The following is a 15,275-nucleotide window of genomic DNA, read 5'->3' on the forward strand; positions in this document are numbered from 1 at the left end:
GTACTTGTTTCACATTGCATGAAATACTGACTTGTTTAGGCATTACATGAAATAACTGACTTGTTTAGTCATTACATGAAATAACTGACTTGTTAAGGCATTACATGAAATAACAGACTTGTTTAGGCATTACATGAAATAACTGACTTGTTTAGTCATTACATGAAATAACTGACTTGTTTAGACATTACATGAAATAACTGACTTGTTACGGCATTACATGAAATAACTGACTTTTTTAGGCATTACATGAAATAACTGACTTGTTTAGGCATTACATGAAATAACTGACTTGTTAAGACATTACATGAAATAACTGACTTGTTTAGGCATTACATGAAATAACTGACTTGTTTAGGCATTACATGAAATAACTGACTTGTTTAGGCATTACATGAAATAACTGACTTGTTTAGACATTACATGAAATAACTGACTTGTTAAGACATTACATGAAATAACTGACTTGTTTAGGCATTACATGAAATAACTGACTTGTTTAGGCATTACATGAAATAACTGACTTGTTTAGGCATTACATGAAATAACTGACTTGTTTAGGCATTACATGAAATAACTGACTTGTTTAGGCATTACATGAAATAACTGACTTGTTTAGACATTACATGAAATAACTGACTTGTTTCGGCATTACATGAAATAACTGACTTGTTTAGGCATTACATGAAATAACTGACTTGTTTAGGCATTACATGAAATAACTGACTTGTTTAGGCATTACATAAAATAACTGACTTGTTTAGGCATTACATGAAATAACTGACTTGTTTAGGCATTACATGAAATAACTGACTTGTTTAGGCATTACATGAAATAACTGACTTGTTTAGGCATTACATGAAATAACTGACTTGTTTAGACATTACATGAAATAACTTTTCTTGTTTAGATTCTGAATACGGTGAAATATTAACCGAAGCGTGGGAATACTTATATAGTACTTATGGGGGGGGTCCAGCCATTCCGCACCAAACTATTGATACGAATACATCTATAAACGAACTACAAGAAAATCTAATGGACATTGACTGATTTTTTGGTGTTTTTTCACAGATGCAAAAATGTGTGTTAAATTTAAAAGGTTTAAATTTTTTTGCTGTCGCAGAAATTTGAAGGTAAAAATATAAGTTTTTTTTTGTGCGAAAAAGCTTGAAAAAGAAGTGACATGCTTTTATGCTCTCACAGAAATTAAAAATATATCTTTTAATATATATATATATATATGGAAAAAATAAGCATGTAATTTCTGCTTTTTGTGTAATATTTTTTCGAAATTGATAATTAAAGAGTATTTAAACACGTTTTATGCCTAAGCTAAATTCTACAGCTAGTTTAGAAAAAAATGGCTGTTTTTGGGCTGAATTTTTAAAAGTGCTATAATTATAATGTTTGCGAAAAACTATTTGTAAAATTTTGATTTTATGTAAACTAAAATTGTATGTATATTTACATTTTGAATTTTTCTGCCTATGCTGTTATGCTACTATTTATATATATATATATGTGTGTGTGTGTGTACAATAGGCGCCTATTTAGGGTGGTCAGGGTTCCACTGCACCCCAATTTTAAAACAAGATTAAATTATTTTACAAATACTATATAAAAACGGTGAATTTGTTAATTAATATATTTTCTTCTCAAAAATAATAAAAAGTAATGCGTTAATACATGCAAAATGGCAAAATAACTTATTTTTTGCATCCAAATTCCTAATTTCCTAAATTGTCTATGATATAGTACTGTGGGGTAAGATGGGGCACCTTTAGCACCTAATATACAAATATCCTGATCGTGTTTTAAACAATTAACAACGGTCTATATGGGAGTCGTGAGGATGCGGTTTTATATTTCTTTGAATTTTCTTTGTTTGGTACCAAATGGGACAAGAAAATAGCATGAAAAGGTGTCCCATCTTTTCCCACCCTACTATATACAATATACCACATAATATAATGAATAACAAGCACCTGTAAAATAACAAAGTGATTTTGCACAGAAGTTCACCTATATAAATTTTAATTGATTAAATTAAAACAGTTTTTTTCTGTGTAAAACCAAATTTTTTCATATAATTTTAATTTGTGCAATCAATTGTTTAAGGAACAAACGGATTTTTCCTAAAACAACTGAATTATACCATTTACCATATTTGTTGCCGTTTTATTCAAATTTTTTATAATATTGTTACATAATTCTTATAATTATGACCGTTTTGAAAATGCAAACTTAAAAATGTTGTTTTTTTTCCGCTGTGGCCTATGTAACTAATTAAAACAGAAATGAAACAAAATGTCACCTTTTAGTCATTAGGTAAAATGACTGACTTATATAGTAGGGTGGGGAAAGATGGGACACCTTTAGCACATAATATCCAAATACCCTGATTGTGTTTTAAACAATCAACAACAGTCAATAGGAGTCGTGAGGATACGGTTTTATAGTTGTTTGTATTTTCTTTGTTTACTACTAAATGTGCCGATAAAATAGAACTATAAGGTGTCCCATTTTCCCCACCATACTACAGTTATTTCTATATTGATAACATTACATATATTTTGTACAAAACTTATTTATCCCGCAAGGCTGGAAAACGACAGTCGTTATAACACGGGTATTCTGTTCTCGCTTCAACGTATGTAACTTTGTGGGTAATTGTTTTTTATGTATGACTTCTAATTTAGACAACCAATTAGTGACCACTGGGTTAGAGCAATTGCTGTTAAGTGTCTTGCCCAATGACACATACGCCCAGAATGGTTTTACAAGTTAAACAGATAACCATTACACAAAACATGGAAAAAAAGCAGCTTATAAACGAGTAACTGAAATATATTTTGTCCCATTTACGCTAAATACCACATTACAACAATATATATACATATATGTAAATAACACAAAATTTTCTTTTATAAAACTTTATATATTTAATCGCAGCTTTATGTAACACATAAAAGCAACATATTATAAACAGGAGAAACGGGCCAAATTTAAAGAAATCAACATATATTTTACATATTTCATAAAACAAGAATACTTCCCTGTACACTGCACAAGTTACCCCAAAACTTTAATAATAAAGTCCTTTTCTGTCAATGAAAAGCTGTCCCATCTTCCCCACACTAATATATACCAGAACTGGTTTTAATTTAGGGCTTTGTATTACTAATAGAATAGATATTTTTGCACTGTGGAAAATTAATCCCAATTCTATAGCAGAAATAACAGAATACAATTAACATTTTATAAACCAGAACTTATTTTAATTCCAGTTTTTTTATTACTTTGTATTAGCAGAAATATCGGAATACTATTAATGTTGCAACTAGGTTTAAATAATGTACTTACATAACAGATTTATTACAAAATTGGGCAAAAATTCAGAAATTTAAGTTTTAAAACAAAATTGGACCATTTTCCCCAATCCTTTTTAAAAATAAAAAAATCAGTTTTCAAACAAAATTGGATCATTTTGCCCAATCCCATTTATAAATCATACAATTCTGTCCCCTTGCTCCGACACAGACGGTTCTTTGTTGATTTTTTTCCCTTTTAACGAAGAAGAGACGTCCGCGAAGATTTTTTCCCATTCCCAAACTGTATCCTTTTCAATTTTGACCTCGTTTTCAGCAGATAAATGCTTAGTCAGCAGTTTTAGGTCTATGCCATCTAGAATTCGAAATGCTGATCGATTCATAAGGTCGTTATCCAATTCTCTGTGAAAAAGACTCAAGTCTTAAAATTGCTCCAACCCAGTGGTCACTAATAGGCTGTCCAAATTATCAGCCACACATAAACATAAATAAAAAATCTCCCAAAAATAATACTGGTAAAACTCGTAAGCTGGCACGAGGTGTATGAAACAGAACACCTGTGTTATAACGACTGTCGTTTTCCTGCCATTTAGAATAGAGCAGGTCACATACATCAATTTATAGATGGAAAACTAAAGAAAAAGTTTTGATAAAAATAATGAGGTATTTTATTTATCTATGCATGGCGGGCAATGACAGTCATTAAAAGTTAGAACATGGGTGTTCTGTTTCATACACCTTGTGCCTATAGTTTATATTAGTTATCATATGCTTGGGTTTTTGTGTGTGTTCAGTTTTTATACACCATGTGTGTCTGGTGTATAAGAAGACACCCATGTTATAACTTAACAGTGAGCATGAGGTGCATGAATGAATACACCATGTATGTCTGGTGTATAAGAAGACACCCATGTTTTACCTCAACAGTGAGCATGAGGTGTATGAATACACCATGTGTGTCTGGTGTATAAGAAGACCCATGTTATAACTTAACAGTGAGCATGAGGTGCATGAATGAATACACCATGTATGTCTGGTGTATAAGAAGACACCCATGTTTTACCTCAACAGTGAGCATGAGGTGTATGAATACACCATGTGTGTCTGGTGTATAAGAAGACCCATGTTATAACTTAACAGTGAGCATGAGGTGCATGAATGAATACATCATGTGTGTCTGGTGTATAAGAAGACACCCATGTTATAACTCAACAGTGAGCATGAGGTGTATGAATACACCATGTGTGTCTGGTGTATAAGACACCCATGTTATAACTGAACAGTGAGCATGAGGTGTATGAATACACCATATGTGTCTGGTGTATAAGAAGACATCCGTGTTATAACTTGACAGCAAGCAACTATGAACACACCATGTACATTTCTTACAAAAAATCCACAATTTCTATAACCAGACATTACACATACTTGTATGTAGCCATTGCGGCAAAATTCGCAGATGGCGGAGCAGCGATTTCATTTTCCATGTCATCGTCTTGAATTTCGTCTAAATCCGGAATCGCTTGGAGGTCATCCTCTTCTGCTTCCGGACTCTCTGCTCCTGTTTGGAGGAGCCTGGAGTCCAAAATGTCCTCAGAAGGAGCACTGGTGTCCCATCCCGTCTGCCGCCGAGAGGGGCGTGCGGCAGAAGATTTTCGTGACGGTTTTTCGGTCACCATGGGTGACTGTTGAGACTCTGTAATGGATAAATGAATGAATGTAACTTATTTATCCTCGCATGGGTGGAAAAGTACAGTCGTTATAACACGGGTGTTCTGTTTCATACATCCCCTGCCAGCGTACAAGAAATGTAACTTACTTTATTCTCGCGAGGCCATAAAACGACAGTCGTTATAACACGGGTGTTCTGTTTCACACACCTTGTGCCAGTTTACGAATTACTTGATTAAATTTAAAAAATGAATAAATATATCTTGCTTTATCCTTGCATGGCTGGAAAATGACTGTTGATATACTTCGGGTGTTCTGTTTCATACATCTTACGATTTACCCCGTATATTACTCTGTGAGTGAATTAAAAAAATGAATAATTGTAACTTGATTTATCCTGGCATGACTGGAAAACTACAGTCGTTTTAACACGGATGTTCTGTTTCACACACCTCATGCTCGCTGGCTGTAAAGTTTCAACAATAAATGTTTTAGGTTCCTTTATTATAAATCGATGACAATTTAGGAGCAATTACAAGGATAATGCATTTAGTGTAGCTACATATATTACATAACCATACCTTGTTTAACAGCTTGATCTTGTGGGCTCCCCCGAGCCCTTCTGCCTTTTTTGGGCCGAGTTCTAGGTTCGTCTATATCAAAATCGGCGTCCATATTTTGCTTTTAAACCGCCAATAAATGTTAATATACACAGAATTTTTATATATGTTAACGAACACCGTATTATCCTAACACTTCTGAAGAAAAGACGTTTAAAAAACGGTGTATAAACGACTAAATTATTGAGTTTTAAAATAAAACAACAAAATTCCGAATTTAATTTGAAATATTTTGTTTGGCTTTGTTGCTATAGTGGAGTTAAATTTAAACCGTGGCAATGACAATTTTTTTTACCGTTTTAAAATTAATTACAAAAAAACGTGATACTTTATTAAAAAAAAATTATTATACAAAACTGTGATTTTTGTTTCGTTTTTATTTTATTAAATATTAAAAAAAAACAATTTCGTATTTTTAGATGATTTCTGTAGTCGAACAACAGCGGGAAAATCCCCCCGCGAAAATTTAATCAAAATAAAGTTTAGAAAATATTTTTTAGAGGTTTCTGTTTTCTTTTATAAATGTTACATTTTAGTTACGTGTATTGGAACGAATAAGCAAAATATAGTAACCTTTTTTCTGTTCACCAGCCAAAAAATATTGTTTTTTTTTTCACTTAAAATTCACGTTTATAGTTGATATACATTAACGTTTTAGTTAATAAAACTGTAATATTAATATATAACATAATATATCAGCCATGTAAAATGCTTACCCCCACCTTATTTGCTAACCCCTATAACCACTAGCCCCCTAAAGGTCCTAACCATCAACACCTAACCTAGGGGTTAGTGGTTAGCAAATACGGTGTGGGGGGGGGGGGATATTCTTCACTAGCACCGTATTTTTTAATGTTAAAATATTAACAGTAAACTGTGAAAACTTTAAATTTATAATGCAAAAATTTGGCAAAAAAAGAAAAGTTGATTCTTGTCCAAACCGTCTTTTTCTCTCCTATTTAAAAGAATGGAAAGATGACGCTTCAGAAAAGGAATTAAAATCATACCATACTTACAACAAAGCATACAAGTCTTTAGAAAAGTATGGGCTACCTTTACAGTCTGGTAAAGAAGCGGTTATTTTGGCTAACTTTGGCGAAAAAATCTGCGCTATGCTGGACACTAGACTTGGAAAGGATTCCAAAGAAAAAGGCGTCACGCCCAGAGAATTTTTAGAACAGTCTCGACAGGTTTCTGAAAGCTGGTGGAAAAGTTTGGAAACGGAACCTAATAAAAAGAAGCAAAAAACCCTAAAAGTTAACTCTAATGTGAATCGTAAACAGCGAACTTATGTCCCTGTAAAAAATTCCGGTGCCTATGCTCTATTAATTGCACTGTCTAGAAATAAAGCTTCGGAAAATAGTTTTGGGTATATGAAAAAAGCAGAGTTGCAAAGAGAAGCGCAAACTTTTTGTACGAAATCTTTTACAGTGCCTGACCCTGGAAGTCAGTATACAGCATGGAGTAGTATGGCAACGTTAATTAATAAAGAACTGGTAAAGAAACACAACAATCCAGCTAAATATGAAATAACAGACTCTGGGTTGGAGCTGGCGCAAAAATTGGACATCGAAAATCAAAACAAAGGAATAACGAACACTGGTCTAGAGTTCGTGCAAAAATTGGACACCGAATCGCAAAATAGTAATCAAAATACTATAGAAAACTTGTGGAAAAAGACGAAACAAAAAGAAAATTTAGTCAATTTTTCTGACTCCGATTCTGAATGCGAAATGATCAATTTAGTAGATAGAGTGAAATCAAAGCAAAAACCGTTGAAAAAAGTTAATAAAAACACTGAAAACTATGCAGTTTTGAAACCTAAAGCCCAATTGGTTCAATTTTCTGATTCTGACCCAGATATTGAAGTGATTGAACAGCCATCTAAATGTGTAGACCTTACTTTAAGCAGTGACGAAGAAATATCGCAAGGTAAAAATACATATAATACTCCAGAAATTAAAAGTACTGTTCCTAATAGCAACCCGCAATGCTCTCTAGCTCACTCTAGTGGCGGAAACGTTGAGTTTTGTTTAGAGCCCGGAGATTTTGACGTAGTTTTGTGTGTGGATACGAGAGAAGTCTCAGGAGATAAAAGAAAAAAGGAAATGCAAAGAGAGATTCAAAAACTTAATGTGGAAACTATTGACCGCGTTTTACAAATTGGGGACTTTGTATGGGTAGCTAAGGAAAAATCCTATACTGGAAATGGTAGAGAAATTGTACTAGATTATATCGTTGAGAGAAAATGCATGGCAGATTTAGCAATGTCAATTCGAGATGGTCGTTTTCATGAGCAAAAAATCCGGCTTAAACAGTGCGGGGCCAAAAAAATTGTGTATTTAGTTGAGGATATGAATAAAATACAGCATCAAAGTTTGCCGGAAAAAACGCTACGTCAAGCGCTTATAAATACACAATTTGTCGATGATATTTTTGTGAAATATAGCGAAAATATTGCGGCTACAGCGCAGTATTTGGGAATTCTGACCACGAAATTGAAGAAAATGTACAGGAATAAAACTCTGCTAGCTTGCGAAATTGCTGAAGTACAAAAAACTTGCAATGACGAAAACAGTGTCCAAAAACTGCTGAGTTTCGACGATTTTAACGACGGTAGTTTAAAAGGAAAAGGGCTTACTATTACAGAAATGTTTGTAAGACAATTAATGCAGTTACATGGTATGTCTTATGACAAAGCTGATACCATAACACAGTTATACCCTACTCCCTATCTGCTTGTACAAGCCTATAAAAACTGTGAAAGTTTGAAGCAGAAACAAGATTTATTAGCGAAAATTAAAACTGGACTTTTAAAACGAAATTTGGGCGCTAATTTAAGCAAAGTTGTTTATCACGTTTTTCACTCTTAAAAAAGTGTTTCTGTCGCATTTTTTCTACTTTTCTATTCATGGGCGCCAAATTTTTTAACGCAGGGGAGGCAGGGATAGTTAGACCTGTGTTTTGTGAAAAAAAACGTTTTTGGTTGAATATCATGCTGTTGTACTTTTTCCATTCATATTTTTTAATGCAGAAATAGTAAGATATACATTTCTGTGAAAAAATCAATTTACTCTGCCTTCCCAGATTTTGCCCCCATTTCTATTGAATTTTATTGCTTTATTTATGCTTTTCTATCGTAAATACTGTTAGTTTAAAATTGAAAATTTTTGCCACCAAAAACTGTGTACATGAATGGCATTTGTATCGCACAATTAGTCTCAAATACCAAACTGTTTTAGCACAGTTTTGCAGTGTATATATGTATACCTTTTTATTTTCTCTTACAAATGTATTTTCATTTCATTTAAAAGAAATCCATAAAAACAGTTAAGTTCAAATACTTTTGAAATCGTCCACTTTTTTAGATTTAAATTCTAACATTTTAAATTTGGGATATTTTTGCAACAAATATAAAATACCTAACTTTTGTTGATATATATAAGTTATAATTTTGAATAGTCTTAAATACGATTTGTTATTCTTTTGGCTAGAATTAAGTTGCAAAAAATGATATCAAATCAACCAATTAGTGACCACTGGGTTGGAGCAATTGCTGTTAAGTGTCTTGCTCAAGGACACATACGTCCACAATGGTAGCAGCGACGGGACTTAAACCCGTACTCTTTGGTTCGGAGGTGCGCTAACTACTTTTGCCACCAGCATCAAATTTATCTAGAGGTTTGAGGTGAGGTTTGCTATATTTCCATTTATTTAACGTTACGTGCACATTCCTTACAGCTCTGCTGTCTTGTTGCAAATTAAATAGTATCTTGATTTAAGTTAATAGTGTCAGAAATTCCACGAAAAGCACAATCGGTTCGTGTTTAAAGTCACAAATGGATTGTCAGAATTAAATACATTTTATCCTCGTTCGAGCAATTTTACCTCACGGCGCAGAGCAACGTCAGTCGCTAAAAACCGTCGTTCATTTTTAATAAAATGTAAATGAATGAATGTAACTTACTTTATCCTCATGTGGCCGGAAAACGACAGTCGTTATAAAACACGGGTTTAACACCTCGTGCCAGCTCACGAGTTACCATGTATGTTACTTAGTGGGTGATTATTTTTTGAGAATTTTCTATGAATGGCTGATAATTTAGACAAAAGACAACCCATTACTGACCACTGGGTTGGAGCAATTGGCGTTAAGTGTCTTGCCCAAGGACACATACGCCCACAATGGTAGCAGCGATGAACCTTGAACCCATTACCTCTGGGTTACAGTCAGGCGCTTATAGTCGTAATAAAACACACTGTCTATAAAATTTGCGAGATTTTATTGCGCAAATTGTTAGAAACGGTAAAAGGGCAGTGAATAGCTTTACAGACATACTAAATTAAATATACACAATCGCATATGTGTTATAGTAGAGTGGGGGAAAATGGGACAGGTATTCGTTCGTTTTTCGTATCCCATTTGGTAGTAAACAATAAACATTTAAAGAATTATAAAACTATATCCTTACGACTCCCATAAATCGTTGTTAATTGTTTAAAACACGATTAGGATACTTGGATATTATGTGCTTAAAGTGTCCCATCTTCCCCCACCCTACTATATAAGCATGGACAAAAAAGATTAACTACAAATGGGTATACTGCAGTAACAAACAAAATTTTGGTTAAGTTTACAATCATTTTTATAAACAGAAATAAAAAAGACACAAAGCAAAAAATATTTTTTTGAAGTTTAAACGAATAACATTTAAAAAATGCAAACTTTTTGTAATTGTTTGTATACGTTAACTTTATTCGCATGGTGTGACCTATATATGAATTTGAAAACGTTGGCACAATTCTGAGAATTCATTTCTTTGCAGTCCAGCCAAAACACGACTAATGGGGCTATAGAAATACGCGAGTGTACGACAGTGCTACCTTTTGGGCAATTAGGAACAGCTTAAACAGTTACGTAATTTTGTAATAAGGGTATACCCTTATTTTACTCTTTGTAAGAATACGTTTGAAAACTCCCGAAAATGCCTTTACAGTTTAAAAGTACATTTCTAAAGCCTAGGAAATCCAATATATTTAATATACAGTAGGGTAGGGGAAGATGGGACACCTTTAGCACATAATATCCAAACATCCTGATCGAGTTTTAAACAATTAACAACGGTCTATGGGAGTCATGAGGATACAGTTTTATAATTCTTTAAATGTTCTTTGTTTACTACTAAATAGGACGGGAAAATAGAATGAATAGGTTTCCCGTCTCCCCCACTCTACTATATTTCTGTTTATAAGCATACGTGTTAAAACTCACGAAAATTCTTTCCAGTTTAACATTACATTTTTGAAGTCTAGAAAAGTTGAAAAGCCAGTCGAACGAAACAGTGTACAAGTAATACAGGAAATAATTGGAAATGTCTGCGTCGGAAATTAGGGAATTCGGCAGGCATGTAGGCGCCATGGCTAGGTCATGACAAATCCGTTTTACAGTTTGTCAAACCGGTTTGTCCACTGGCGCTGTTGGAGTCCAATTTGCCAGTCGTACAGGCTTGGACTTATATGGGCAAATTGGCTACAGTTTGAGACACAGTTTTATTTTGAAACTTTAAGGGGCAAAATGGGACATTAAGGGGCAAAATGGGACTTTTTTATTCTATTTTTCCGTCCCATTTGGTAGTAAACAAAGAATATTTACAGAATTATATAACCGTATCCTCACGACTCTGAAAGAGCGTTGTTAATTGTTAAAAACACGATCAGGAAATATGGGATTTAGTTGCTTACAGTATCCCGGCTTACCCCACAGAACTATAAACGTTTAATTTGTTTTCAGTATGTACATACTCATTTCTTTGATGTTTTCAGTAATTCACGTCTGCTTTTCATCCGAGGTGCTATGTACGTCACAATAATGCTCGACCTCGGCCCCGTTTTGGTTGATGACGTCATCAGGTGTGACGTCACCGGACTTGACGTCATCGCCAAGCGATGTCTGCGCCGGCTCGTCCGAAACAGCCGCTGCAGCTTGGTATTTCGAATAATCATTTTGCCGACGGTTTTGCCTTTGGAGTCTGTATTCATTTTCGCCGTTTTTTCCGTTCGTGTCGTTTGCTGGCCGAACAATCGGGCCTTGTCGCCGAAACCGAGGCCTCGTGTTGCGTTCGTGCCGAGAGCTGACTTTCCAAACGATAACTACTGTTACAACGATCATAGCAATGACCAGAGTGACTACAATCACAACTATAACGGAAAGATCGGCTTGACCAGGGTTTTTCGGCACTTCATGTACAGTAGAAACAGACCTGTTAACTGTAGGTAAATTTAATCCAATTTCGCCAGAAAAATCACCAGAAATGTCGTGAGAATTCCCATTTCCAAAGTGCACAAAGCTGCCGTCGTTATAGTTTTCCATTTCCTTATCAGAATCTGTGTTTTTTTCTCCCGATCTTTTTAACGGTATTTGATTAGGTCTCAATAAAATGGGGTGCCTTAGCTTTATAACTGGCATTGTAATGTTTTCAGTTTTACCGCTATCGTAAACGGGTATAGTATCACATAAGCCCTCTTCGGTGTATGTAAGCATATTCACCCCATGCCTGTATCTTGGCGTTTCGCATTCGACGTATAACTCTGTAAGCTCATGCCTGCTAATCCATTTTAGCATAGATACGGCGTCACAGTCACATTTCCAAGGGTTATCATCCAAATTCAGAATCTCCAAATTTCGCATTCGTCCCAGGTTCGGAAAATTTTCCAATTCGTTCCGTTCCAATACCAAAGTTTGAAGCGCTTTATTGTTAAACGCGCGTCTTGCTATAGAACTTATATTACAGCCTTCAAGCCAGAGTTGGCGGAGCAGTTTCATTCCTCTAAGCGCCTCTCTTCGTATTTCTGTTATCGGATTAATACCTAATAGCAAAGTATCCAGAGCAGGCAACACCTTCAACTGCGTGCTCGGAAATTGGTGGATTTTGTTCAATTTCAAATTCAGAACTTGTAGTTTTGTTAAACCCGCAAAACCCAGAGGCGAAATTGTTGAAATGTTATTTTTCATTAAATTCAATTGTTTCAAATTGTCGAGTCCCAAAAACTGGTTGTCTTTTAGAGTGTGTACCATGTTGAATGCTAAATCTAAGGTTTTTGCGATTGGTAGTCCAGAAAATGACCCTCGGTGTAGTTCTCTAATGCCGTTGTTGCTTAGGCTAATTTCGGTTACACGTCCGAGACCGGTAAAGGTGTTTGGAGATACGTTTGCAATCATGTTACCTTCAATTCGTAGAGACTGTTGAGAAAAATGTAAATGAATACAGTGGGGGGAAGATGGGACACCTTTTTATTCTATTTTCTCGTCCCATTTGGTAGTAAACAAAGAACATTCAAAGAGGTATCAAACCGTATCCTCACGACTTCTATAGACCGTTGTTAATTGTTTAAAAAACGATCAGGCGATAAAGGTATCCCGTCTTTCCCCACTCCACTATATATTAGGATAGAGTCAGATGGTTTTATTTTCTCGTCCCATTTGGTAGTAAACAAAGAATATTTACAGAATTATATAACCGTATCCTCACAACTCTAAAAGAACGTTGTTCATTGTTAAAAACACGATTAGAAAATATAGGATTTAGGTGCTAACGGTATCCATCTTACCCTATAAGTTACCTTCATTTATTCATAATTTAAGTATGTAGTAGGGTGGGTCGGGTGAAGATGGTGCACCTTTAGCACATAATACCCAAATAACCTGATCGTGTTTTAAACAATTAACAACGGTCTATAGGAGTCGTGAGAATACGGTTTTATAATTCATTGAATGTTCTTTGTTTACTACCAAATGGAAAGAGAAAACTAAACGAAAAGGTGTCCCATCTTCTCCACCCTACTATATCTCTAAAACTCTAAAAGAGCGTTGTTAATTTAGGAAATATAGGATTTAGGATAAAACGGTATCCCATCTTACACTTATACAGTGCTATAAATTACATTCGTTGTTTCTCAACATTCTTTGTTTCACATTATCAGTCTGTTTGCAGTCGTTGTGTAACGTGTCGTATTGCCCAAGTTAGTCTCGTTTGATAGTGTATGATTTCTACATAGTATACTTGTATTCTATATCGTGATAATCTATTTAATCTATGTCGTTCAGTTATGGCTCACTGGCTAGGATTATTACCCTTTATCTAGAACAATAAATAGGATATCAAGTACAAGGGTGCGAACTTATTACATTTATTCATTGAATTAAGTATACATACCTTTAATTTCCCTTGCGCAGCAAAACAGTTCGGTTCCATTGTAGTTATATCATTGTACTCAATATGTAGATACCGTAGCTTAGTCATATTTAGCATGTCTTTTGGCCTTAGGGTTTTAAATGTACTTCCACGTATAAGAATCCCAAACGAATCGCTTGGTATTGCAGATGTAATATTGCTGAGCGCAATGCAGTCAACATGCTTTTGGCAGTCGTCGCCAGCGCCTGTATATAAAAATATAAAATTTTACGTATAGTTTTGTGGAGTAAGATGGGACACCTTTAGCACATAATATCCAAATATCCTGATCGTTTTTTAGACAATTAACAACGGTCTGTGGGAGTCGTGAGGATACGGTTTTATAATTCTTTGAATGTTCTTGGTTTACTACCAAATTGGACGAGAAAATAGAATGAAAAGGTGTCCTATCTTCCCCCACCCTACTATATGTATAGCGTTTTCAATTTTATGGGTGATTATTATTTCTACTTTGTGTGCGATTATTATATTTTGAGATTTATTTAGAGCTCCAACCCCTTAATGACCACTGGGTTGGAGCAATAACTAAAAATTACCTGCTTCCCAGCCCGATTCTCCAGGGCAGAATGTTATATGGTTGCATTCCATACTCCCATAGTCAGCTATGGTTGTAGCTTCGTATTCAGCTACATAATCGTATAAGGAGTAACTAGGAGGCCTCGGTAAGTATTTGTTGCATAGGCCGCAGCGTAGGAGTAGCAGAAACGCTAAGACAGCTCTGCTATACGCAATCATTTCGCTAAGGGCAAGTACTCCTTTTAAAATATCTGCATAAAGATAATATAGAGTGGGGGAAGACGGGACACCTTTAGCGCATGATATTCAAAAATTCTGATCGTGTTTTAAACAATTAACAACGGTCTATGGGTGTCGTGAGGATACGGTTTTATAATTCTTTGAATATTCTTTGTTTACTACCAAATGGGACGAGAAAATAGAAACAAATGGTGTCCCATCTTCCCCTTTTTTTCGTTTACCAGTTCTCCAATAACGTCTGAAATTTAAAAAAAACAGTGCAACTACATAAGCCCTTATATTTTTTGTCTACCGTAACTTGCTGTAAAACCTCACCCGTATAGAATACAGCTATAATATACGTTTTACTACCCTTTCAAGCTTTACAGTAAAAATAGTAGGATAGCCTAAGATGGGCATTGTTTTTATATATTTTCTCGTCTCATTTAGCATTAAACAACGAAGTTTACAGAATATAATAACCGCATCCTCACGACTCTAAAAAGCGTTGTTAATTGTTTAAAACACGATTACAAAATATAGGGATTTAGATGCTAACGGTATCCCATTTTACCCCGCAGTAATATACCGGTACCAAGTTTTTGGTATTTCGCAGATGTTTGCTATTATAAAGTAGGTAGGGAAAGATGGGACCCCTTTTTATT

The 15,275-nt window shown here is 34.8% G+C and overlaps 3 protein-coding genes across 3 annotated transcripts; 1 reads left to right on the forward strand and 2 right to left on the reverse strand.

The window, feature by feature from the left end:
• Positions 1–2,834: 2,834 nt before the first annotated feature.
• LOC100183282 (intraflagellar transport protein 43 homolog B) lies at positions 2,835–5,708 on the reverse strand. Its single transcript, XM_002125818.4, has 3 exons — positions 5,585–5,708; positions 4,761–5,028; positions 2,835–3,734 (listed from the first exon to the last, which is right to left on the reverse strand). The coding sequence occupies exons 1-3, from the start codon at positions 5,676–5,678 to the stop codon at positions 3,512–3,514; spliced, it is 585 nt and encodes a 194-aa protein (XP_002125854.1). The 5' UTR covers positions 5,679–5,708; the 3' UTR covers positions 2,835–3,511.
• A 779-nt stretch (positions 5,709–6,487) lies between these two features.
• LOC100180920 (crossover junction endonuclease MUS81) lies at positions 6,488–9,119 on the forward strand. Its single transcript, XM_002125862.5, has one exon. It carries the CDS (start codon positions 6,520–6,522, stop codon positions 8,494–8,496), a length of 1,977 nt encoding a protein of 658 aa, XP_002125898.1. The 5' UTR covers positions 6,488–6,519; the 3' UTR covers positions 8,497–9,119.
• A 768-nt stretch (positions 9,120–9,887) lies between these two features.
• On the reverse strand, positions 9,888–14,682 carry LOC104266724 (chondroadherin-like protein). The gene is made up of 3 exons (XM_009863645.3): positions 14,412–14,682; positions 13,837–14,060; positions 9,888–12,863 (listed from the first exon to the last, which is right to left on the reverse strand). The coding sequence occupies exons 1-3, from the start codon at positions 14,608–14,610 to the stop codon at positions 11,451–11,453; spliced, it is 1,836 nt and encodes a 611-aa protein (XP_009861947.2). The 5' UTR covers positions 14,611–14,682; the 3' UTR covers positions 9,888–11,450.
• Between the last annotated feature and the right edge of the window lie 593 nt (positions 14,683–15,275).

This window comes from Ciona intestinalis, unplaced genomic scaffold (genome assembly GCF_000224145.3).
Source record: "Ciona intestinalis unplaced genomic scaffold, KH HT000186.2, whole genome shotgun sequence".
Classification (NCBI taxonomy): domain Eukaryota; kingdom Metazoa; phylum Chordata; class Ascidiacea; order Phlebobranchia; family Cionidae; genus Ciona; species Ciona intestinalis.

Bases quoted from the DNA above. Each gene is read 5' to 3' on its own strand.
- LOC100183282 (XM_002125818.4), bottom strand. From the start codon at position 5,678: ATGGACGCCGATTTTGATATAGACGAACCTAGAACTCGGCCCAAAAAA. The intron at 5,029-5,584 runs GTATGGTTATGT...TATCCATTACAG, and splicing joins AGATCAAGCTGTTAAACAAG to AGTCTCAACAGTCACCCATG. The intron at 3,735-4,760 runs GTATGTGTAATG...TCTTTTTCACAG, and splicing joins GCCGCAATGGCTACATACAA to AGAATTGGATAACGACCTTA.
- LOC100180920 (XM_002125862.5), top strand. From the start codon at position 6,520: ATGCAAAAATTTGGCAAAAAAAGAAAAGTTGATTCTTGTCCAAACCGT.
- LOC104266724 (XM_009863645.3), bottom strand. From the start codon at position 14,610: ATGATTGCGTATAGCAGAGCTGTCTTAGCGTTTCTGCTACTCCTACGC. The intron at 14,061-14,411 runs GTAATTTTTAGT...TTTTATATACAG, and splicing joins AGAATCGGGCTGGGAAGCAG to GCGCTGGCGACGACTGCCAA. The intron at 12,864-13,836 runs GTATGTATACTT...TTTTCTCAACAG, and splicing joins CTGCGCAAGGGAAATTAAAG to TCTCTACGAATTGAAGGTAA.